General features: G+C 56.6%; 1 protein-coding gene across 2 annotated transcripts in view; it reads left to right on the top strand.

The window, feature by feature from the left end:
* Positions 1 to 1,585: 1,585 nt before the first annotated feature.
* UNC5A (unc-5 netrin receptor A) overlaps positions 1,586 to 25,761 on the top strand; it is a gene marked incomplete at both ends in the record, with an annotated part of 61,568 nt that continues 37,392 nt past the window's right edge. For both annotated transcript variants that reach the window (XM_082835799.1, XM_082835798.1), the window contains one exon: positions 1,586 to 1,655. In XM_082835799.1, the coding sequence (XP_082691925.1) occupies positions 1,586 to 1,655 (70 nt within the window). The remainder of the gene's footprint in view (positions 1,656 to 25,761) is intronic.

Below are 25,761 nucleotides of genomic sequence, written 5' to 3'. Positions count from 1 at the left end.
TCCCCAGCGCTGCCATTGCCTCCTTGGCACTGAAGCCCAGCATCTATAGATATGTATCTGGACATTGGCTGCTGTTTTTCACAGTAGAGTTAAGAGGAAAGCAAAACATTTCTCACAACCCTTCTCTATCAAAAGTGGGAAACAAAAGACAGACCGAGAGAGGGCCTCGTGTTTCAAGAAATACAGGAGAGCTCATATCTCTTTGTGGAAGCGAAGACCCTTCTTATATCGCCCAGCATGCAGCATCAATTTATATTATCGACTGGCCCCTGTAGACATTTTAGTTTGCGACCGTGCCCTCACCCTTCCCATTCTCCTCCCGAGCCAGAGTAGGAACCTCTCTTTTTCTAACCACTCTCCCCGTGCACATGGTGCGTGTTTGTCATTTCTTTTCTCCTTCAAGGCAACCCTCTGTTTATTTTAACCAGATTAGGGAATGGGGGATGGGGAACAGGAGGCTCCTGCAGCGGTCGTTGCTGGAGGCTCCGGGAGACAACATGACTTGCCCAAGGTCACAGAGCTAGAAGGCGGAGGCTCCTAGACCCTACCCTAGATCTCTCTAGCTCCCAAAGCTCGGTTGGTCCTTCACGCCCACGTCTCCGGCGCGGTGCGCACTCGGGGCGCACACACCGCGCGCCGTGTCGGTTGAACTGCGTCCTAGGATTGTTTTCCTTAGGTGAACGGTGCCGTGGGGTTAGAGAAACCTGGGGTCACTCTGAGGTCCACCAGGCTACGTGGCTGGGACTGCGGGTGGCGCCTAGTCTCGCCTACCCGCGTACCTCTGCTAGCGGGCCAGAGCCCGGGAGCTCTCCCGCAGTCCCCTATCCAAGCTACGGGCTGGGTGGCGTACCGCGGCACGCTGACTGCCTCGGAGCGCGGCCGGGAGGCGGGGACTGGGGTGGGCTGGGGGTGGAGAACTGCAGCGGAACCTACCCCGGGCACCCCTGCCCCGGGCCTCTGTCTGCAGCCTGGCGCCGGGCCGGGGTCGCCGCAGCCCTGGGCCCCTCCCGGGCCACCTGTGCGCCGGCTGGCGGGCCCGGGAGAGCCCGGATTCGGAGAACCGATCCGCTCCGGGTTTCAGACTCCTGGCTGGTCCCTGGAGATCGCGTGGGGCGGTGGGAGGCCTCCCCGCCCACCACCCCAGCCCCTCCCCGGGGGAGCCTCGGGCATCGCCGGGAGGGATCCCCGGAGCTGGAGGGTGGCCCACTCGCGCGGCGCAGGGCGGCGGGGCCCCTCCTTCCTTCCCCCGCCCCGCCCTGCTGTCGCCCCGCTCCGGTGCTCCAGTCCGGATTTTGCGGCGCCCGCCGGCCGGCTCCCAGGCTGCGGGCTCAGCGCGGCGGCTGGCTCGGTGCGCGGCGCGGCTGGCGCTGCGCTCCGCCCCGGCTGCATTGCTGCGCTCCTGTTGCCCAGGGGAGCCCACGCGCCGCGTGCGCCCCGCAGCCGGCCGCCCGGAGGCAGCGCAGACCGCTGGCAATGGGCCCCGGGGGTGCCCGGAGCTGGGGCTCTGGGCTGAGGCGCTGAAAGGCGCCCTCTCGTCCGCGGGGCCCCGCGCCCGGCCCGCCCACCCGCCTGCCCGCTCGCGGCCATGGCCGTCCGGTCCGGCCTGTGGCCAGCGTTCCTGGGCATAGTCCTCGCCGCCTGGCTCCGCGGCTCGGGTGAGTCATGCGCGCGCTCTGGGGAGGCTTGCGGGGGACCGTGCGCGCGAAGGCTCGCTGCTCTGGGGGTCCCTGATCCGCGCTGCCGGACCCGGCCGGGAGCCCCCGGGGGCCAAACTTTGCGAGGCGGGACGCGGGGGCCGCCTCTTGCTGCTGCGCAGCTTCCTCGCGCGCTTGCCCGGAAGCCTGGGTTCTGCCAAGTACAGGAGCAGCTGTCAGCGCGTGGGGCTGGCGAGTGTAGACACCCCACGCCTGCAGGCGGGGGAAGTTTGCTGTTTGCCCGGCCCCAGAGCAGGGTCGGGGGTTTAGATCAACGCCCCGGGGAGTCTGACTTTGCCGGTTAGCAGTTTAGAGGGGTTTGACCACATCCCAAGTGCCCAGGAAATTGAGGAAGGGGGTTAAGATACCTCTTCCCGGCAGCATCTGTCCCAAACAGCTACTCACAATTCCCAGCTTGGCACCTGGCCTCTGCCCACGTCCGGAACACAGTGTCCTCCTCTGTCCTCGCCACACACGCTCGCACACGCACACACCCAGGCGTGGAGGCGCATACACTAGCCCCCCAGCCCCTGTAGCCGGCACAGTCAGAGCGCCAGGGCCCCTGACCCGCGCTGTGGCTCTTGGCATTCCTGGTGTGTGGGGGCCAGAGGTGTATGCTGTGGATCTACTGCCGCGTCCTCCCCTCCCTTTCTCTGAACAACCCTCTCCCTCGCTTCGTGTCCCTTTGGCCACCCTCTCCTGCCCCATAACTCAGCCTTCAGCCCACCTCCTGGGGGTGGGGGGAGTTCCCCTGCATCCTTTGTTTGCTGTCCCTGAGCTTCCACCTAGGCTGAGTTTTTGGGGGCTTCCTGGTCTGTGCCTGACCCCCGTGCACTTAGCAGAGCTGAGTGTCTATGTGTATGGCGGGGGGGCGGGGGGAGGGTGTCATTTATGTGATCAAGGGAGCATGGAGTTTGCCCTAGCAATTCTTGATTCTTGCTGCCCTGAGACCCTGGGGGTGGGGGGAGGGGGGTGCTGCTGAGCCTGGCCAGGCCATTGTTAATCCCAGGTGTGTCAGAAGGGAGCATTGGGTTTCCTGAGATGGGAAGCCAGACTGACTGGAGATGAATGAGTGAAAGCTCAGAAACCAGCCTGATGATTGAGGCTGATGGCTGTTTCCTTAAAGGGTCTCTGCATAGTGCATCCTGCATCCACCACTGCCTGGCCACCCTCCACATCCTGTCCCCCTCAGTCCTCCCTCCACCTCATCCCATCCACTCTCTCTCCCTTTCCATCACCCCATCATCCCCCCACCAAATCCTCACTTTACCAAACCCCTCTGCCCCGTGACCTCCCCTCCTCATCCGGACTGAGCTGGGAGGCTGCACTGCCACTGGGTGCGTCTTCATATTGCACACATGTGTGTGTTAGGAGTGTGTGCATCGCTCAGGGGTACGGGTTGCACCACTGACTGTGGTGATCTGGGGGTGTTCGAGCTCCACACACAAGGGAGGTGTTGCTAGATACCCAGTAGGGGCCGGGACATGTTTACTGAGTCAGATGCTTGCGAGAGGGCTGTGTGGTCATATCTGCACGTTGCCCACGTGAGCACGTGTGAGGGCCATGGGCTGCCATGTGTGCCCTGGCGATGACGCGGGTTGGCAGTGTGTGCAGGCTTGGTATGCGTGTGGCCAGATGAGCGTGTGTGACGGTAGGCCTACTGCACGTGTGTGGCGGTTGTGAGCAGTGGCACAGGTGAGGGTGTGTAGATGAGACAGTGATGGGTACTGGTGAGTCAGGGTGCCGCAGCCCCGGGGGTGCTGTGTGGATTCCTTGGGAGGCTGTAGAGTGGGGGAACCGCATTCCTGGGTCTTGAGGCACCTTTTGGGGCCTCGTGTAAGGTTGCCGAGGGAGCTGGCCAGTGGGCACCCGTGCCACAGGGCTGCCCTGGAGCAGAGCCTGCCTCTGGGCATCAACTCTCAGGCCCATGTGAGGGGCTGCTGAAGGGCATGGGGCCCTTCTTGTCATCTGGGACCCCTTACTGCTGGCCCCCACAGGCTCCGGGCACATGTGCCCAGCAGGCTGGCCCTGCGCTGACCCCGGCTCCTCCCACACCGCCCATTTAGCTCCTTGGCAACAGCAACCAGTGAAATGTGTCTGTGAGTGGCTGAGGGAGGGAAGGCTGGCCAGGCGGCAGGGGGCGCCGGGGGCCAGCACTTCTGAAGCCTCCTGCTCTCCAGGCTAAGTGCCCACCCTCTGTCTTCTGATATCACACAAAAGCCTGTCCCTTCAGCACACTTACCTGAGTGGGCCCTCTCTGTGCCCGTGCACACAGGGACCCACGTGTCTCACAGGCTTTTCCCATTCATACCCAGTCACACAGCTGGCACCTGCCTCCCCGCCCCTGTGAGCTGCACACACCTGTGTTTCCCTGTCTCAGATCTCTGCACTCCTGAGAGGGCGGGGCCCACGGGGAGCTGGATCTCCTGGAAGGTGGGGCCGAGGGGCATCACTGACTCGTGGCACTGCCCATCCTGACCCCAACAGTCTGTCCCAGTGGCCGCTTCCTCAGGCCCCTCCCCCACCTTCAGGGCTGATCCTGGACCCCTCTTTCCACCCCCCACCCCCAGGCTGGAGCACTTGGTTGCTGGGAAGGTGTCATAATTCTTCAAGGCTAAGAGATACACTGCTCTCACTCACCCTGCCTTGGGATGGGGGTCTGCTCTTTGGGGTCCCCCCAGGCACCCCAGAAGAGGGCTGGCCCTCTGACTGGCCCACCTGCCTCTCCTTGCCTGTGCTGGGAGGGGCTTCCCTTAGGAGCCTGGGATTGGCATTGATCCAGGTACCAGACCCCCCCCCCCAGCCCAGAGGCACTGACTGGCCTGGTTCCTGGTTCCTGAGCAGCCAACTTTGGCCTCAGCCAGGGGCCAGGACCCCCTGTCTTATATCCCTTCCTCCTGCCTCGTGCTGCTCTGGGCCCCAGAGCTGCAGACTCAAGCCATGAAGTCTCAGAGGCAGAAGCTGCCCTCAGCCAGGGCTGGAGGACTTTTCCAGGCAAAGGCCCCAGTGCTGGGCTTGGCTGCCACCAGAGACACATGTATACACAGATGCACACACGCACACACACATACACACACACACACACACACACACAGGCGTGCGCACTGTCTCATGAACGTACCCAGACCTGCTTATTCCAGGCCAACCCTCTCCTGCAGTCCCCTCCTCCCAGGGGCCCTGCTGTCCCCCCTCCCCTTTTTCCCCCAGCCTGGGGCTGGAAACCTTAGAGTCTCTCTTGGCTCTAATCTCCTCCTTCACGCTTCATGTCTAATCTGTCACCAAGTCCTCCAGCTCAGCCCTACTTGTGACTTTGCTCATGTCCCTCTCCTCTTTTGTCCCCTCCTCCCCCAGCCCTTTCTTCCTCACCTTTCTCACTTGGACCAGTGCAGTGGCCACCCCCCACTCATCCCCCTCCTGTGCCTCCTCCACTTAGACTAATGCCCCTTTTACCCAGGCTAGAACCCACTAGAAAGCCTTCTGTGGCACCCCAGTGCCAGCAGGTAAAGTCTGAACCCTGAGCCCCGGAGCCCTTAGGAAACACCTGCATCACCACACATCCCTGGGCTGATGTGTTGGCAGGTTGGGCGTCCTCCCTGGCTCTGACTGCCGGTGGGCTGGGCATCCACACCCCCAGACAAGCTCTTGCTTCCACACACTGTACTTGCCTTGCAGAACCTGGTGCCCCCCAGCCAGCCAGCCACGCTCCCCATCCTATACCCCAACATCCTCAGCTCTGTCCAGATCCAGGCCAAGCCCCCCTGCTGCCTCCAGTCCCCACTTTTCTGCTTATCTCAGCCCCCAGCTTCAATCCAGCCCCCTCCAAGAGGCCTCCCCAGCTCCTCCTAAGACCCATGCTGGGGTCACGGCACACTGAGGAGCTCTGAGTGGGCTACAGGACAGAGGTACTGGTTCTTCAGCCCTGGAAAGGCACGTGGGGCCTGGGGCAGCTGCCAGAGGCATCTGGCCCGAGCCACCTCCTCATTCACGCCAGTGCTTCCCACACATATTGCCACTGTCTGCGGCACTGCGACCCGGTTCTCAGCCCCCAGTGTGCTCCAAGTCACAGCCAGTCAAATGCTTATTTTCTCTCTTTGTTTTCTCTGCTTGAGTTTGGGTTCTCTGGATAGGCAGGGAGGGCTCTTGTAGCTGGGGAGAAGGAGAGAAGTTTGCTCTGTCCCCTCCACAGCCCTCCTCATCCCTCCTCATCCCTGTGCCTGTACACAGACTGCCCTGCTCCAGGGAGGATGGAGATGGCTCCTGTCCAGGGCGGGGACCAGCTAGCTGACGCCCCACACACGGATGGCAAACCAGCTCACGGGAGCCTGTGTGAGTCCCTCACACAGCTTTGCCAATGTATGTAGAATAGGAACCTCCCTGCCCACCCCCAGCCCTCCCAGGCATAGATGTTCCCAGGTGGGTGTTTTCTCATGCAAGTAATGTCATCTGGCCCCCAGACTTGCAGACTGAAGCCCCTGGAAGGTAGGGCTGAGGGGCACCCAGCTGTGGCATTAGCCATCCTGACCCTGACAGTCTGTCTGGGTGGCCCTTCCTCGGGCCCCACCCCCATCCTCAGGGCTGGAGTTGACACCAAGACCGGCGGCTCTGTGGGCACCTACCCAGGGCTCCTAGCTCCTGAGGCTCAGCCCCAGCAGAGCCCAGCCCCTGGGCCCCGACCATCCTCACCACCCAGATGGACGCCCAGCTTCCTGCAGTCAGTTCTGCTGGCTCAGCCCTCCATTCCTCTTGTCTGCTCCCATGAGAGTGGCATTGAAGGGTCCTCCTGCCTTCTGGGGAGGCTTGGCCCCCTCCTCCTGTCAGGTCTAGTAGAAAGGGCAGTGCTTAAGAGGCAGACAGGCCCGGTTTCAGTCTAAGCCACCTGACCTAGGATGAGTAAATTTTACTCCCCAGCCTGTTCCCACCTTTGTAGAATGGGGTCACGTCTGCTTCCTGAGGTTATAGTTACGAGTTGATGGGCACCATAGAGCACCCAGGATGGACCCCGACATGGAGCAGGCATGCGTTTGCCTCCTTCCTCCATTTTCCCTGGCACCTGAAGGGACATGAGTTAGGACAGGGTGGGGTCTTAAGATGCATCAGGCCCCAAGCTCATATATACGAGAGAAGATGGTCTCTGTATAAGCTGCTTCACCTCTTGTTGCTCCAGCCCCAGGCAGGAGCCCTCAGGAGGAATCATTGCTTCTAGTTGGAAGAAGCACCCTACTCACCCCCCATCTATACACACATCACCCCTGCAGGGCCTGTTTCAGACACCGATTGCTGCAGTGCAAAGAGCTTTGTTTGGGGGTTCTGTGAACATGATGATTTGGGCTCAGCTTGTCCTGGAACTGTGTGCTGACGATGAGCTCTCACACACAGAACATGGCAGCAAAGCAGGGGTGGGGGCCCTGGATGGAATCACTTCTGGTTCGGGCTCTGCTGTTTGATTGCTGTGTGATCTTGGACAAATCACTTAACCTCTCTGGGCTGTTTTCCTCTTTGTATACTAAAGGGTTGGGCTTGATGACTACTGGGGGCTGTGCCCAGAGAGGCTGCCTTGTGAGCCTGGGGTGGACTGTGCACTCAGCAGCAGGTTCCCCCAGGAATTGTTCACACCTGCCCAGCACCTGCCAAAGCCACCAACCACACTGGCAGCAGCTGCCTGTGTTGCTTTGGAGCTATGTGGCTGTTGCGGCAGGGCCGAAGGTGACTGTGAGACAGAGGTGGGAGTTGTGAGTCCCAGCGCCCAGGCAAGGAAGCAGGGTCATGCTTTAGCTGGTGAACTCCCCCAGTGGCAAAAACAGGCCTTCTCAGGACCCCCAGAAGGTCAGAGTGCCAGTGCCTAAGGCCCACCCTCTTCCCAGGGACTGATGTCAGATGCTGCAGGCAGTCGTTGGTCCCCTGGGAGCCAGAACCCCAGGCACGTGGAGAAGGTGGTAGGATGGTTGAGTTGGAAGGCTCTGGGGTCAGGGTTTGGACCAGGGCTCTGACTAGGGTGAGGCAAGGGAGGGGCCTAGGGTGCAAAATTTAAGTCGTGCTAGTACAGGGTCAGCCCCTGAGGGTGAGTGCCTCCTTACATTTTGTACCCTTGGCACCCCCTGCCTCACCCTCGTCCTGGCTGTGGATCCAGCTCCTCCCTGTACTTCTTTATTTCCTTGTCTCTAAAATAGTCATAAGAGGACCTAACTCAGTGTTGATGTGTGAATTAGGCAGACTGATGGCATGCCAATCTTGGCACACAGTAGGCACTCAATAAATGTTAGCAATTGCTGGTGAGGGATATGGCAGAGGGCACTGTTCCATCCTCTCCTACGGGGAGTGGGGGAGTCCTTGGTGCCCTCTTTGTGGGAGAGGGTGCAGCTAGGGGTCCAGGCAAAAGGGCATAGGCCTGAGGGGAGGTCTCCATTTGGGGATACGGGACAGGCTTTGTGTCTTTTCTCTGCCCACTTTGACACCCAGGGGCAGGGCATATAGAAGTCCCCTGCCCCTCCTGCTCTCCAGGTGTGGTTGTTGGCTGCGCCATCCCAGCGCTGTTTGAGATGGAGACAGGGAGATTCATAGCCATCAGGAGAGGGCTAAGTGGCAGCTGCTCCCCAGAGTAGGCCACAAAGGGCAAATTTTAGGTGGGGGAGGGGACCCTGAACTCCCCACCTATGGGTGGGCCATGGTGAGAGCACCAAGGGCCAGTGCCTTGATGGGTGAGTCCCCCAGATTCAGGCCCCTCTGCACGCCTGGATGTCAGAGCTGTGTCCCTCTAGAAGGCTCAGGGTCACCTTGAGCTCCAGGCAAATACATGGCTGAGGTTTGGGGAGGGGGAGTCAGTCCAGATTGATCCTTGGAGAGGGAGCTCTGGTCCCTGTATCCCACCTCTGCAGTACACCTCCCCAGCCAGGGTGATAGGTGGGACTCCCCGTGCCCCACCCCAGCATGTCCGGCTCAGAGCCGGCAGGGAGGTACACCCCGATTTAGACCCTACCCCCTCCTTATTGGAGCAGAGACCAGATGGAGTTGAGGGGCTTCTGCCTTTTTCCACATCTGCATCTTTCCAGCCCTTCTCGCCCCCGACCCCAACAAAAAAAGAAAAAAAAAAAGGATGCCAGGCACTGGCAGGTAGGAGTGATTCATTATGGTCCCGGCGTGACAGGCGTGACCGGAGCCTTCCCCACTCCCCACCACGTTGTCCGGGTAGCTTGGCGGGTGGGGGTCGCGGGCTAGAGGCAAGCCTCCTGCGGGCGAGCTGCGGAGCACGTGAGCAGCCGCGGGGCGGCAGGTGCCCGAGCCCGTGGGAGCCCGAGCCCAGGGGATTAGCAATTAGCCGCTGCGCCCGCCCGCCGGGGCTCTGGGTAGGGGCGCGCCCCGGGGCCGTCCAAGGAAAAGGGGCGCTGCGCGTCCTGGCCCGCGGCCGCGGCCCCGCCCCCGCCCGGCGCCGGGTAATGAGCACGCAGTAAACTCGGCGGCCGCGCGGAAAGAGGGACAGGATCCCTCCGCCCAAGAGCCAGCCCGCGGCCGCCCGCCGGATTAGCGGCTCTTTGTTCGGGGCCTGTTAACAAGTTGCTGGCTGAGCGCTCGGCTGCCGCCGGGGGAGCAGACGTCCAGCCTCCGGGCACTGCGGCTCGGCGGCCTCCGCCGCTCCTCGGTTCCCGCGCCCGCCCGGCTGCAGCCCCCACTGGCGCCGCCTTCCCTCAGACCCCGGAGATGTAGCTGGGCGGTGGGCCCCTCTGGCGGTCTGGTGTATGTAGCGGCTCCAACTCCCAGGCTGAGCTCGCGGCGGAAAGGAGGAGATTTCTGGGGCACCTTCTGTAGGCTTCCAGTGCGCCGCTGTGGTCCGTCCCATTTTACAGATATGGGAGGGCATGGCTTCCCGAGGTCCCGCATGGGCATCGTAAGCAAGCCTGGGGTTCCAACCCAGGTCTTTGACATCCAAACTCATTCTCCTCTGCTAAGAGGATTGAAGCTTGCGGCGGGGAAAGGAGGAGGCTTCGGTGGCTGAAACTGCCGTTCCTTATATTCTTAATTACCTTGGTGATGGTAGGAGCCGTGGCCGGTGCTGGGCGCTACCTGCATCATCTGATAAGAACCTCAGGACAACCCAGGAGGTAGGTGAGGTTAGTCCCGTTTATTAGATGAGGACACTGAGGCTCAGAGAAGTGGCAGAGCTGGGACCTTGTTACTGCTCAGCCTCACCTCCCCCACCCACACCAGCGGGGAGCAGAACCAAGCCCCATGTGTCCATTTACTGTCAGGACCTTGTCTGGTGTCCCATGGACTTGAAAGCCCACTGGAGAGAGTCAGGGGACCTTGCTCCTCGGCATGATCTTGGGCTAATCCCCTCATCTCCCAGAGCCCATTTCCCCCCTGTATCCTGCCTCTTCACACCATCCCACCACCAGGGTGCAGGTACTTTCTAATCCTGGGCTGGGATGTCCAGGCCACAGGATTTTGATTATAAAACCCCCTGGGGGTCGGCTTTCCAACTTTTCCAGGGCCACACATCTTCAGGTGGCTCGGGCTGTTCAGAGCAACTTTCTTATGGGAGGTGGAATCCTTCCCAGTAAGCTCCTCTAGATAGTTCTTGGCTTTTCCTTCTGGGGCCACACAAGGGTAGCTTTTCTCTTTTCAGTTATTTAAGACAGGGCCCTATCTGCCCTTTGCCAGGCCAGGCACCTCCCATCCACTCAGGTGTTCCTCATGTAGCAGGTTCCAAGCCCCCTTCTCTACCCCGAACATCTTTGTTAGCTGTGTCTGGATGTCAGTCCCAGCAGGGCATCCCACTGTGACACAATGCCCTGGTGTGGACTAGCATAGGATACTAAGTGTGTCTGTTGCAAATATTGAAAAACCCAACCCAAACTGGCTTAAGCAAAAAAAAGAGATTTATTGCCATGTGTGACTGAAAGGCCAGGGGTAGCTCTGGCTTCAGGCATGGTTGGATCCAGGGAGAACAGTGTGACCAGGATACATCCCTCATCTCTGCTCTGGCAGGGGATGGGGGGTGTTGGTGCCACTCTCCAACAGCCTTTCCCCTCACAGTACCAAGGTATCTGCCAGGGTTACCAGGGCTACATCCTTGCAGGCCCAATCCAGGGGGAAAGAGAGAATCCCTCTTCCCTTAGCCATCCAACAAATGTCCTGGTCTTTCCTCATTAGTCCAATTCAAGTGCTGTATGAGTGAGCCAGTCCCCACTTTCAGGGGTTATGGTTGCACAGGTTAGCTGGGCCCAAGCCACCTATGTCACTGTCCTGTTACCCAGGCTGTTTGCCACCACTCACAGCTTCTTGTTCATGGAGAAGGGATGGGCACATGATCCTCAGATTTAACCAGTATGTCATCAGTACAGTTTACCCAAGTATTTAATAAAAATGCTGACTAGCACCAAAGACCCTGCCTGAGGCTGACCCAAGCCTGGATCAACATTAGCCAATTAATCGGCTGTGTTAGAAAACAATGCTGGCCGGACTTCCTTGGTGGCACAGTGGTTAAGAATCCGCCTGGTGGTGCAGTGGTTGAGAGTCCGCCTGCCAGTGCAGGGGACACGGGTTCGTGCCCCGGTCCGGGAAGATCCCATATGCCACGGAGCAGCTGGGCCCGTGAGCCATGGCCGCGGAGCCTGTGCTCCGCAACGGGAGAGGCCACAACAGTGAGAGGCCCGCGTACCACCAAAAAAAAAAAAAAAAAGAATCCGCCTGCCAATACAGGGGACACAGGTTCGAGTCCTGGTCTGGGAAGATCCCACATGCTGTGGAGCAACTAAGCCCATATGCTACAACTACTGAGCCTGCGCTCTAGAGCCCACGAGCCACAATACTGAGCCTGAGTGCTGCAACTACGAAGCCCGCGCGCCTAAAGCCGAGCTCCACAACAAGAGAAGCCACCGCAATGAGAAGCCTGTGCACCACAACGAAGAGCCGCCCCCGCTCACCACAACTAGAGAAAGCCCATGCGCAGCAGTGAAGACCCAATGCAGCCAAAAATAAAAAAAAGAAAACAATGCTGGCCATTCAGAAGGTTTTGCCTTCCCCTAAATGTGCTGTCACCTGGTTCGTATATCTCCATTTACTGATCTTGAGATATTAAATCCAGACACACTGTTTCCAGTCCGTTTCCAGTCCGGCCCTGACCTATCAGAACAGTAACCTTATGATAAGGGAAGCTGGTCTGGTGTGACAGGTACTTGGGGGTTCCAGCATGTCTCTCGGTGTCCCTGCTCCCCTTGGTCATCTGCAGCTGACTGAGAAGCACTACCAGAATCGTTCCTGGGGTCTGCTTCGGGTTCACCAGGTTGTGGTTTTTCCAGTGGACATTTGTTGGGTTTTGTATCTGTCCAGCTTCCATTCCCAGTCCCATCAGAATTCCCTGACCTCTCCCCTGGTATAGCCTTAGTCAGTGTTCGACAGGCCCCTTCATCTTGGCAGCAGGGCCCAAGTGAGACAGGTTAGTAATTTCCCTATCCTGGTTCCTTTCCTGCTTCAGAGCTTGCTTTTTAAGCCTCTTTTCCCTTCTCTCAGCAACCCAATCTCTCACCAGTACTTCCCCCTTTTTGCTTAGATTTGTGAGAATCATTTTCTGTTGCTTGCACTCAAAGAACCTAAGTGATGCATTCACCAAATACAACTTTCTTCCTTTTTTGAAAATTAGGCCACAGCTCACACATCTCCTGCCCCAAGACTGCTCCCACTCCTTTCTCAGAGATCAGCAGCGGGGTTCAGCAGGTCCCTGTGCCAGGACCTGAGGTGTAATTTATTAGGACCAAGAGACCTGAACTCATTCGCAACAAACACTCAGCCTGTCCTGATCTCGCCTGGCCTTCAGTGCTTTCTTACTAGTGTTTGTCCTGCCTCTCCACTTCAGTGTTCTCAGGTGTAAAATGGTGGGGTGGGGAGGCCAGCTTTCCAGTACCCGCCCCCCCAACCAGTCAGAAGGCCCACCCTTTCCTGGTCCTCCTCCTCCAAGCCCCTCCTGCCCCATGTTGCTTTGGCATTTCCCACAAGCTTCAGCTGGACCTGAGCTTACCCTTACCTGCATGGTTCTCCAGTCCATGCCTCTCATCGGTGGCTTTGTCCTTGGTTTGGGGCCATCTTTCCATGTTGGGCATGTCTGGTTAGAATATGAGCCTACCTAGATGTCTTGCAGCTGCCCTGACAATTTTTGAGAGTCCTTTTTCCTCCAGATCTTTTGGGATCACACAGCCAGAGGTCCATCTTTGAGACCCACCCGATCCTCTCAAGACCCCTTTCTTTTAAGACTCCTGGCTCCACTGGGGAGCTTGTCTTTAGTGTGAGTTGCCTGAAGCCTGGCACCCATAGGCTAGGACGCCCTTCTGAGGGTGGTCAGCATCCCCTCCCCAGCAGTGATGTGCTGGTAAATGTTTAACAGTTGGCTCTCTGGGAGAGCTGCAGGACAGATTTGCCGATTTCCATGGTGTAAATACTCCCACGATGGCCTATTTTAAGCTACCAGTGTGATGTTGACCAGCTTGCAAAATTCCAGAAATTTTAACAACAGGCTCTCCTAAGCCAGGATGAGCTGGCTCCAGCACATCACTATTCCCTGGTCACCCCAGCCCTCTGAAGAAGTGGTCACAGGAGGGAGTGACAAAGTCTCCTTAGGCCTCTCCCCGCAGGACCCACTGACCTCCCCAGCTCTTTGGTGAGCTATGGGGTGGGGAGTCAGGCACTAGAGGATTGTGGTTAAGAGTCGGGGCCCTGGAACAGTTAGAATCCTAAACTGGGTGACCTAAGACAGGTGATTTCAGCTCTCTGTGCCTTGATTTCCTCATCCAGAAAATCTGGATAATGAAAGGCTCCTACCTCGTAAGATTGTGAGGATTAAATGAGTTACTCTGTGTGGAACACTTAGCCCAATGCCACACCCGGGGTGAACGCTCCATAAATGGGACTGCCGCGGATGCTGTGTGGACAGCAGTGGGGATGCTCACTCTTGGCCTCCCTCTGTGACACCCCCTGAAGTGGTGGGGGGAGCAGGGTTCTTGGTTGACAGCACTGGCAGAGAGCATCAAGGGAGGACCCTGCAGATCTAGAATCTTGGGAAGGTGCTCGTTCTGGGGTGATGAGCATTCATGAGAGGGCTTGAGAAGGAAGGTTGATGTAGTGAAAGATGACTCATCCAGAGGACTTGACCAGGTATGACTCCTGACAGCCTGGAAGCTGGGGTGGGTTCCCAGGACATGCAGAGTGTAGAGGTGACAGGGGTCACAGCAACATTCAAGAGCCCAGACAGGCCAGGCAAGGACAATCCATCTGCTGACCTGCAGACTGGATCGTGGCTTCAGGGCTGGTCCCTGGCCACCCCTCTTCTTCTACTCCCAACTCTGGGTGTCCCAAGGCCAGAGGAGGAGAGGGACTCTGCCTAGGACCTTATTAGCATGTGGTGTCATTGGCCAGACAGTGAAGGGAAGGGGAAGAGCACACAGGCGTTCCCTGGTGACAGTGTGTGTACAGGGGAGCTGGGAGGTGTAGCCCGGCTGAAGCAGACAGTGCCTGTGGGGGACCAGTGAGCGACAGCGCTGGCTACATTGTTGAGCTGGGGACTGACAGGCAGTGAGCGGTGTTTAAGGAAGATTAATCTGGCAGCGCGTGGATGAGAGCAGGGAGAGGCTGGAGGCAAGGAGACCAGCCAGGAGGCTGCAGCAGTCATCCAGGCAAGAAATGACGAGGCCTCCCTTCTCAGGGAGCAGGCAGCGGGGATGGAGTCAGAGAGATGGATGTGGGAGACATTTGAAGGGAGGAGCCTCTGGATGTTGCATGTGGGGGGCGAGGGACGGGGAAAAGGCAAACATGATTCAGAGCTTTCAAGCCTGGGGAAGTGATGTCAGAAACAGAAAATGGACGGGGAGCCTCAGCGGGGAAGAAGCTTAAAGAGCAACAGGGCTCCAAGAGCTGTGCGCTTCACCCAGGGAGCTTCACCCTGCCAGGCCCTACCTAGAGCGTGGACGTCAGTCAGGCACTTTGGCCACAAGTAGCAGAAACTGGCTCTGGTCAAGTGAAGCAAGGGGAATGTAACAGGGGTGGTCAGGTTCAGTGGGTAACCAAGGGAGAGGCAAAGTTATGTCCTAGGAGAGAAGTTCTCAAAAGGTCAGGGTGATGATGGGGCTGTCCTATGTAATTCAAGGCACCCAAGGCAGGAGGGGAAAGTGGATTTGCTTTGTTCCGTGTAGCCTTAGAGGGTAGGGTCAGGACCAGCAGGTCAGAGACACCGGAGGCTGAGAAAGACCTTCCTAACAAGCAGTGACACCGGTGGCCTTGGCAGGCAGGGAGCTCCCCGTCTGTGGGGCTATTGAAACAGACCCTGTCAGGACCTGTCAGGGAGACTGTGGACTGGTGGCAGGTGGCCTTGGTGAGGCTCCATGGTAAAGGGGAAAGGATGGAGCTTTGGAAATGACTTCAGCTCCACTCTCAGCCCCACTCTTACTGGTTGGCCTTGAGAAGTTTCTTACCCATTGGGAACTGGGCTCTCTGGAGGGCTCCCAATCTCGTGGGATTTTGTAGTTTCTTTGGTGCTTGTTGCTTTGACTACTCAGCACACGTTCTCACCAGCACAGCACTCTTCCTTAGGTGACCTCCTCTCCAATACCATGTGGTCAGTTATGGGGCCCCATCCTTCCCCTAGAAAACACCTGACCAGGCTGGCAAATCCTAGTGGAGATCCTAGGCACAGTGATTGGCCCAGGGTGGCCACGTGACCTGGGCTGAGCCAATCAGGATCCTACCCATGGCTTTTACCACCTGGAGGTGGAGGAGTTGCCCTCTCTGCCCCTGAGGTTGGCAGTTGTGAAGATGCAGGCAGAGATGTTGGGCCAGTGGCAGCCATCTCCCCCTTGTATGGAGAGAGCCTGGCTGCAGAGAGGAGTGAGGCCAACACACAGAGACAAGCAGAAGGGGGAGATGTCTGGTGGCCCCGAGGCCCTAGAGACTCAGGAGCCTGCAGCTTTTCTCTCAGTCCTGTGGGCTGTCCCCCAGGCTTCCCAGCACTTGAGCCAAGAATATCCCGCTTTAGGCTTATGCCAGTTTGGTTGGATTTCAGTGCCCTGCACCTGAACGGGGCCTGGCGCAGGATCTCAGGAGGAAGATATGACGATATGGGTAAAGCACCCTCCCAGAGGTGTCTGGGTGGCAGTGTGCGGGGCATGTAACCCGCAGGTGGCAGACAGAACGTTCTAGACAATAGAGAGTTCACATAAAAGTCCAGATTTGGGGCTTCCCTTGAAAAGTTAGATCTGGGCACTGAGAGCCTGTTTTCCTGGGCAGGTAGGGGCTGGGACCTGGCTGCCACCTTGGCAGGTGTACACCCGTCTCCCATACACCCCCACTGCCCAGGCACACTGAGGCTGCGTTCTAACCCCAGCACAACACTGAGGACTTGTATGGAAGCCTTTCCTCCCCTCCCTTCTGGCTCTAGAGACTGCATTTGGGGCCTTAGATTTCACCTGTTCAGTTGAGGTGGCAGCAGCTAGTCAGGTGGAAAGTCTGAAAGCTTATTGGAAACCTGGGACTGGCACTTTGAGGGGCAGGGAGGGCGGGAAGTAGAGATGAGAGGCCCATTCAGAAGGAGCTGGTCATGGGCATTGTGAGCTCAAGTCCCGTTTTAAGGGGTGACTGGGGAATGGCTGCGGCTGAGATGGAAAAGGAGGATTTGGGGAATGATTCCCAGGAAGCCAGAAGGAGGCCAAAGAGAGAGCCTGGGAGCCTGGGGAGGAGTTTAAAGTTTTGAGAAGGACAGGGAGGCAGCCACAGGAGGGCTGCAGGGAAAGGCCCTGCCGACGAGGCCTGGAGGGTACACATGCTGGGACGGGGCCAGGAGTTGCCACCCGAGAGCCTGTGCTCGGCAGCATGAAACCAGTCTTAGAGATCAGGGATGAAGTGAGTGGGCAGGGCACAGGGGCCACTCGGAATTTGAAGTGCTGTGAGGGAAGGATATTAGAGACAGAAAGGGATCCTGGAGGGCTTCAGAGCAGGAACCCGTGCAAAGGGAGCAGGGGCAGGACAGGTGTGATTCCTCGACGCTTGCAAAGCCCTTGCACACAGCTCTCTGCAGGCAGCCTCAGAGGGGAAGTGACTTCCCGACTCAAATGGCGGCCACTGCAGGCCAGGTCCCAGGCCCAGCCCCTCTGAGCACAGGTCTGTGCAAGGGGGTGAGGCAGAAGGCCCAGGGCCCCAGCAAGCTTTTGAGGGAAGCCAAAAGGATGGACTGGGGGAGAAGGCCGAGTGAAGATGGGGACACATCAGTCATCAAATAAGCGTTGATGAGGACCTGCTTTGTGCCCGGCCCTGCATTAGGCACTGCGGATACACAGTGAGCAAGGCCAGCACTGTCCCCACCCTTGAGGAACTCACATTCTGGTGAGGGGAGATGACCGTGAACAAACAAGCAGACAGATTGAGATCATGAGGAATGCTCTTCAGGACTTGGAAGGCAGGCAGAGAGGGACGCGTGACCTGTGACCCCGGGTGAGCAGATGCGGGCGTGTTGGCTGGCACGTTAGCCTGGATGGTCAGGCCCCTCTGAGGAGGTGCCATGTGAGCTGAGACCCGAATGACAGGAAGGAGTGGAGGTCCACTGTGGTCTGGGCGCAGGGAAGTGTAGAGCTGGGTGGAGAGAAAGCGTGATTTGTCTCTGTGTTCATGTATGCTCTGTGCCCCTCAGCTTCCTGAAAGGCACAGTCTGAGGAGCTGAGTGGTTAGAAGTCCCTCTGAAGGCAGATCCGATAGGATCCACAGGGGTGAGGAAGGTTGCTCAGAGGTGTGGGTACTGCGCAAGAGAGCCCAGGCCTGGGGTGGTTGCATGGCACCCTGGACTGGGGGTCAAGAGCCCTGGGTCCCAGGCCTGCGCTGAGTTCAGAGGGTGAGCCCCAGACCAGACACACTCCTCTGCCTCATTTGAGAAATGGAGAGGATGACCAGGGCCTGGGCTGTCATGGCGCTGGTCCTGAGGCCTTAGAATGGAAAGGGGCGGGCTAAGGGTGGGGAGAAGGAAGGGTGTGGGGAGAAGCCAAGACAGGCCCCTTCAGCACCAGCCTGCAGTCTCAGTGCCTGTTGTCCCCACCTCCTCCCAGTATCAGGTATGACCCTGTAACGTGAGCTAGGGGAGGCCAATGCAGTTGAGATTCACACCCTTCTCAAGTATGTTATTATATATATAATTGAGGTGAAATTCATATACCTTAAAATTAACCATTTTTAAAGTGCACAATTTAGTGGCATTTAGTATGTTCACAATGTTGTGCAACCATCACCTCTATCTAGTTCCAAAGCACTTTCATCAGCGTCAAAGGAGACCCCATTAGCTGTCACTCCCCAATCCACCTCCCCACCCCACCAGCCCCTGGCAAACACCAACCTGCTTTCTGTCACTACAGATTTGTCTATTCTGGGTATTTCCTGCGTATTTCATATGAATGGAATCATACAGTGTGTGGCCTTTAGTGTCTGGCTTCTTTGACTTAGTGTGTTTTCGAGGTCCATCCATGTTGTAGCACATATCAGTGCTTCATTCCTTTTTATGGCCAAGTAATGTTCTGTTGTATGGGTAGACCACGTTTGGTTTATCCGTTATCATCGGTTGATGGACAGTTGGTTGTTTCCAGTGTTGGGGCTATTGTAAATAATGCTGCTCTGAACATTTGCACGCAAGTGTTTGTTACCCAGGAGTGGAATTGCTGGGTGATATGGTAATTCTAGGTCTAATTTCTTGAGAAATCACCAGAGTGTTTTCCTCGGCAACTGCACCATTTTATGTTCCCACCAGCAATGTGTGAGGGTTCCAGTTTTCCACATCCTCATGCTTATTTTTGAAATCATTAAATTCTTGCAAAAATTGTTTTTTTCCTCTCTTGGTGCTCCAGCTTCGCTAGTGCCTGAGTTCATGTGGAGGCCACCGCCAGGCCAGCCAGCCCTGCCTGGTGTGGGTTACATGGCCCAGGATTGGCTTCAAAGGGCAGGTTTGGGGGGGCAGGGGCAGCTGGGGGCACGTGGCCCTGCAGTGGGTCAGGCTGGCTGTCAGGGAAAGGTCAGGCCTCTTTCTGCCCTCTGGGACTCTGTTTCCCTCAACCCCTCCCTTCTTCCTCCGCACACGCCCCCAGCCAGGAACTGCCCTCGCCGCCCCTCTGCTCCGTTTTGTGTGTGTGTCTCGTCACCAGGATAAATGTAGCTACAAACAATGCGGCGGGCTGGGTGCTAATTTGTCAGACTCAGTGCGCGGCTGTGATTCCGAATACATTAACATTTTCACATGAAATCATTTCAATTTTTAGTGATTAAGAAGTATTTGTTTTAAAGCATCAGGGTGATTTACTGCAGGCCTAGGGGGCTTTGGAGGGGGTGGAGGAAGCCCCAGGTGTGACGTCATTTGTAGGTACCAGCATGAGCAGAGATCACACCAGTCACCATCCCTCACACACCCGTGCCCACCTCGGGCTTCCTGGGTGTGAGGCTGGAGGTGGCAAAGAGTGGGCAAGTCTCAGGACCAAGAGGTGGAGACTCCCCCCTAACCTCAAGTAGCAGCCTGTCACTCTGTCTTAGCTTCTTTGGTGGCACTTATCAGCATCAGAGATGACCTTCTTTATTGACTTGTGTACTTATTTTCTACTTCCCTCCACATTAGGACATAAGGTTCTTGAGGGGCTGTGGCCTGCTCACTGCTCACTGTGTCCCCTGAGCCTAGAACAATACCTGGCAGTAAGTAGAAGCTCAGGATTTGTTGGATAGATGGACAGACAGGCGGGAGAGTGGATAGATGGGTAGCTGGATGGATGAGTGGGCAAATGGGTGGGTAGATGGGTAGGTGGGTGTGTGGATGGATGGGAGTGGGGAGGATAGATGATTGTTCAGGGGGCACAGAAGACCCCTCGCTGTACCGTGAATCCTGTTATCCTTGAGTCAAGCTCTCTCTGGGACTTGAGGGACACCAGCCCCCTCAGGCAAGCCACCTCTGCTGTACCAGGCTTCCAGGCACCTGGGAAGTACACGTTCATTAGCACTAGGGCTGGTACTCACAAGCCTCTGACCCCTGCACTTCCTCATCACTCCCACTCTTTAGAGCCTATCTGTGCCTCCCTCTCCGAGTGGATGGGAGCCATTGAGGGTCCCCTAGGGCGCTGGACAGACCGGCTCCTCCAGGACCCAGCCGCTGCCAGCCTTCTTAGCCAGGGACCCTCTCCTTCCCTCCCGGGGGCTCCCAAGCAGGGTGGCCCTCTCCAGGGCAGCTGAGGTCTGGGCATGAAGGACGGGCCTGCAGGGGACACGTATGGTGTGCACTGGCATGTGTGTGTGACAGGATGTGCTCAGAGCTTGGTCAATTGGAAATCAGGCTCCTTCAGGCCTCGCTCCGTGGGGGTCACACAGGAGGCCCTGCGTCACCCTTCTGCGCCTCCCAAACTTCTGTGGCCCTGCACCCCACCCCCGCACCCCCAGATCAGACCCCTCCCCCACCTACCCCAGCGAAAGGAAAATGAAACTTTTATCGTTCAGCAGAAGCAACATCAGAAAACAATTATTGTTTTAATTACCTGCTGTCGCGGTACAAGACAGGGAGGTTGTCAAGTGCGATAAAATCTTTCATGTTAATGGACTGCCAGCTTGGGCCAGGGTGCGATTTATGGGACTGCAGCTGGCAACTCCAGTCAGCTGGTATGGAGCCCCCCGGGCCCCTCTCCCCGTCCCTGGGGCCAGGTCTCCAATGCCAGGGGCATTGTCCATCACCTTCTACTGCGACACAGCAGGGGTCCTTGCCTCAGAGCCCAGGAGTGCTCAAGACAGCACATACCAAGGAGTGTCCTAGAGGCTGCATCCCGTGCAGGGTGAACCTTGGATTGGCCCCTCTTTCCACTCCATAGAAGCCATGCTGGTGTTGGGCTGGGGCTGGCACGTGGGTGGACCTGTCTCCCTAAATAGGCCCTCTCCCCACGACCCTGCTCTGCTCTGGCCCCCCCATCCTCCAGCCACATAGGATCAGCGCCCTGGCTACCATCTTGGACTTCTGCATTGCCCAGAGCCAGCCCTGTAACCTCGCACCTGTCTCCTCCTCCTCTGCCCCCCAATACCTCTCAGAGCCTGAATGCCACCTCCTGGCAGAGGTCCTCCCCTGTCCTGCGCTCAACCAACCCGGCCCCACTGCTGTGCCTGCATCTTCCCAAAGCCCATCATGGCACACCCCTGCTCAGGAACCAGCCTGTTTTGTGCTAAGCTCTTTCACACATTATCTCATTGAAGCTTCACAGCAGAGCTTTGTCATCGTGCTCCCCATTTTACAGACATGGAAGCCAAGGCATGGAAAAGGCGAGCGTTTGGCTGGCAGTCTGATTTCAGAGGGCTGGTCTAAAGACTACATGGAGTACCAGTGGTGACATGTTCGGAACAGCACCAGGAATAGAGTTCATGCCCTAAACGTTTAAGCTCTAATAATAATTCCTGTTACTGCTGTTCAACCTGGAGCAAATCACTTCTCTGCTTTAGTTACACCTCACTTTCCTCATCTGTACAATGGGGACAGCCATCACCTATCCTATAGCATGAGAGGATCAAATAAGCCACGTGTGCGGCTCAGGGCAGGGTGCATGGTGAGAGCTTGGACCCGTTAGCTGCAGTCCTTGCTGTTTCCATGGTAATAGTGGTGGAAGTTAAGGCTGTGAAGAGAAGTTGAGGCCACATTATGCAAGGCCCTTAATGCCACATCAAGGAGTTTCAAGCCATTCCAGAGATAGTGGGGAAGCTGCTGAAGATTTTAAATCCAGAAAGCCATGTGATCAGATCTGGGTTTTAGAAGGATCATGGTGGCCCAGTGGCAGATTGATGGGGGAGGGAGCAAAGCTCAGTACCAGAATGATCCAGATGAGGGCTGACGAGGCCTGCACCCCAACTGTGCAGAGACAGTTCCAGCCATAGTGAAGGTGAACAGGCAGGGCTTGTCATGACTTGGACAGAGGAGGAGTGAGAGGAGCGTCAAGGGTCTGCACAGGGCTGGCCTCTGTGGGAACTCATGCTTTTTTAGATCTTCCCTGCCTGGTGCCAAGCACGGGGCCAGCACAAGCGGTGGCTGCTCCCGCCTCCAGGACATGGGTAATTGGCTAAAGCCCAGGGAGCAGTGGAAACATCTGGGGCTGGAGCCAAGTCTGAGTAGGGAGGAGCCCAACTTGAGAGAATCTTCAGGTCATTGCTGGGGACTTGGGTGGGGCTTTTCTGAGCGACCTCAGGGGCCTGGCTTTGTCTCTGGATGGGCTCAGGTGCAGGCTGTGAATCTGCCCTGGGTGGATTTGCTCATTCATTCATTCGCTCACCCACTCCTTTGTTCATTTCTCAACTCATGTCTTCAACAAATAATTGTTGAACACCATCTCTACTGGGGGGTGGGGACGGGTCTGTGCTGGACCCTGAGTATGCCAGGAAGTAGGACGGAGTGGTACGCACATGCTCCCAGAGCTGATGTTCTAGTGGAGGAGACAGGCAACGAGCCAGTGAGCAAATGAAGAAATGAAATAATTGCATGTTGTCGGGAGTGCAGAGGAGAACAAAGAAGGAGATGAGACGGGTCCCCCTTCCTCCCTCCTCCTCTCAGGCCCTGTCCTATCTGCCTATGAGAAGTGGCCCATGGCTTCCCAGCCCTGCCAAGATACATCGTTGGCATTAGCAGCCTGGCCTGCCCGATACATCTCCCTGTCTGCCCTGGATTACTTCCCCCATTTTGGCCATCACTTCAGAACTCTAATATATTCCCCAGGGCCCGGGAGGGGCCATTCACTTAAAGATCTTTCTATGGAGTCTTCTCCTCTGAGGACCCTGAGGGGAAGAAAAATGCCAGGAGAGGACGAAAAAGAGAGCAAGGGAGATCTGATTTCAGAACTCCCAGGCAGCAGAACAGATGCAGAAGGGAGCAGGGCCCTGCTTGCTCAGAGAACTATCTATCCTGCGGTGTAAGTGCCTCCCACCCTCCCTCGCACCCTCTGCCTGTGCCCCTGCAGGAGTCTGAGCTCTGCCACCCTGCCTTCCTGGGGAGAAGCTGTCCCCAGGTGCTGGGAGATGGTTCCCTAATGACAATTCAGTTTGCCGGTGTCTCTCCCTCGTCTCTGCCAGTTCTCTGAGGAGCCACATGAGCGCTGTGAGGGCTCCGGTGCAGGCCAGCCTCGCTGTGCTCCATTCCTGTAGTTGAGCCAGAGTGGCTGGCAGGCTGGGCCCACCCTGTGCCAGGTGGCAGCCCCAAGACAGAATGGAGTGTGAGAGGTCGATGGCAGTGCTCTGGGCCCTGGTTGGTGCTCATATGACTGTCTAGGCTGGAAGTCATCACCCATTTGGGATTTCGGGTGGCCGCTGCTTCTCATGAAAACATGGGGTAGTTCCAGGTCCCCGCCTGGCACTGTGGGCAACCCCTGCACTCAGCAGGCAGCATGGCCAGGGAGAGAGGTGGTCTCAGGGTGGCTTGGTGGTGTGACGGATGTTCTCATGCATCACATGAGCCTGGGAATGGGGCCTCTGGCCAGGAGCTGGCTTGTACACCTGGAGGTAGACATCAGTATTGATGTGACCCAGGAGGTATGTGCTCGTGGGTGAAGGTGACCTCACTGCATGCTTGGAAAGCAGGAATGACTGCCCCACAAGGCCAGCCCCTGGGGGCTTAGGACCACCTGCTCTTCTAAGTGTGAACAGAGGCTGCCTGCCTGGTCTGGTGTGTGTTCATTGTATGAGACTCACATGAATGCTCCCAGGTGGAGACAGCTGGGCGCCCTGCCCATGGCTGAGAGAGGTCCTCATCCAGGATCCTCTAACCACCCTGGTCCAAATTTCAGGAAATTCCCTGATCCCCTCCCAACAGTTCCAGATGCTCCAGAGCCTCTGATCCATTTCTCTCATGTGCTGGCATTTCCCTGCCTGGCTCCATCCCCTTCCCTCCTGTCAAACATATGAAATCACTGGATTCCTCAAAGAGCAGCGCCAAGTTCCTCCTCAACGTGCAGGTGTGTGAGTGAGTGTGGAGGGAAGTGTGGCAGGGGTTGGGGGTAGACAGACACTTGTGTGCCTGAGCATGGGCATAGAGGAACCAGCACCAATATTAATAGGTGCCTTGATAAAGGGTGTATGTCTATGTGTGTGTGTGTGTGTGTGTGTGTGTCCTCTGGGTGTATCCTAAGTGTTCTGGGGTGTGGGTTCCATGTATAAGTATGTCTTAGAAATGGATTCATCTGGAATTTGTAGCAACTGTTTTATCATTGATAAGGAGCTGACAAAGAAAGGAAACAAAAGGTCTGAATGAATTAACAGTCTTCTGGGTAGAGAAGTGTAAGATGTGAGCTCGGCCAAGAATTGGAGCTTATCTTTTTTATTTTTTATTTTTTTAACATTTAAATAAAAGATCTGGAAGAGAATGTGTGTAGTGAAATCACCAAGTTTGCAGTTAAAGCTAAACTCTCCTGGGTGGTAGTAAAATGCCAGGCTGGTGAGGGATAAGCTTTAGGAAACTCTTATCTTGACAGGCAATGGGCTGGGCAGAGAATGGCCAGCAAGTTTCAGTTTGGGGGAAGTGAGGATGTGGGTGGTGTCTCGGGGAGGGTGTTTGGAGCTTCTTTCCTAAAGAGGGACCCAGAAGGGCAATCGAAATCTGGGCATGCTTGGGAAGGGAGTTTGAAGTGAGCCAAAAGTATTCTCCTCCCAACACACGAGTGAGGTATACCTGCATCCAGCACTCTGGTGTGCTTGTGGTCATGTCTCCTTAGGGGAGCACCAGCCCAAGATTGGGGAAACCTGGGTTTTATTACAGACTCATATGGTCTGGGTAATTCATTTCCCTTCCTTGACCCTCAGTTTGTACATCTGTGAAATGGAGGTAATGATCCCTGGGGACCTGCTTCACAGAGAGGGAGAGACTGAGATCTCACTCAGATGACAATGTGTAGGTTAACTGTAAAGTTCAGCGCAGCTGTGAGTGGATGTTACCTAGAGAGTTGTGGTGAGAAGGAAACTGTCATATAAAGTCATTCTAGCCCACCTGGGACAACTTCACTGTACAGAGAGAGGCTAAGAGGGAATATGGTAGAAATCTATAAAATCAGAAAGGGCATAGAGAAGGGAACACGGCTCCTTCACTAAATCCCAGCCTGACAGAATGAACCACTCCCCACTCCTGGCCCCCACCAAAACTCAGGAGAGGGAAGTTTAAAACCAATAACCAGAAATCCTGCTGCACTCAGCAGGGAATAAACCTTGAAAATCATTTCCCCTAGAGGTGATACAGGCTGGAATTGCTTCCAGAAAGATTTAGATAAGTTCATGGATATCAGAATCAGAGTGGTTCTTGGGTAGAATTAGCATGTTAGGAGGCCTCTGCACTGTGGGAATGATGTCAGAGAGGAAGTCCCTAGCAGAGCCAAACGTCTGGGCCAGGCCTAACAGCGCTGTCCCTGCGTGTGTGTGTGTTTGAGTCTGTGTTTAGGACTAGCTTGTTCCTATCTGATGGGGAAAGCTCCCCTCTCACCAGTCCATCTCTGTTCTGAAACTCCCTTTACTTCCTCCCCAGTCCATCACTCTCATTGCTGCTCCCACATCCCCCTTAAACTCCATTCCAGGAGTTCCCTAGCCCAACTCCCAGAATTTCACTCTCAGTGCTAACCTTTGTCTCCGGCTTGTCCCTGCCATCTCACCTCTCATCACAGAGCAGCCACCACCACCCCCCGTGTACTGTCTTCTAGCACAGGCGCCTTGCCTGGCAGTGCGCGTGAGCTGGTGAGGACTGGAATCTCCTGCCAGACCCTCCGGTTAATGCTGTTGGCATGCAGCTTCTCTCTCTGGCTGCTTGCCCAGAGTCCATCTCTGCCTGGCTGCCTCTCCCAGGGTCCCCAGCAGAGGCTGATGTTCAAGCCCTTCAGGGACCCACAACCCTGGAGAGCTTGGGCACGTTAGGATGAACTGATATCCACACTGGGTAAAGGGTCACCATCAGGAAACAGGCTTGCTTGGGTCTGTGCCAGGCTATCTGTTTTGTGCAGAAGGTCTTGGGGGACTGGGATTAGCAGGGGAGGCAAGGTAATGGAGTCTGCTTGCTTGGGCCGTGTAACTAGCTGTGAGCTCTGTT

Source organism: Leucopleurus acutus (assembly GCF_964270905.1).
Source record: "Leucopleurus acutus genome assembly, chromosome: 3".
In the NCBI taxonomy this organism is placed as follows: Eukaryota; Metazoa; Chordata; class Mammalia; order Artiodactyla; family Delphinidae; genus Leucopleurus; species Leucopleurus acutus.
The sequence above is the reverse complement of the archived record's forward strand: the minus strand, read 5'-3'. Positions and strand labels throughout refer to the sequence as shown.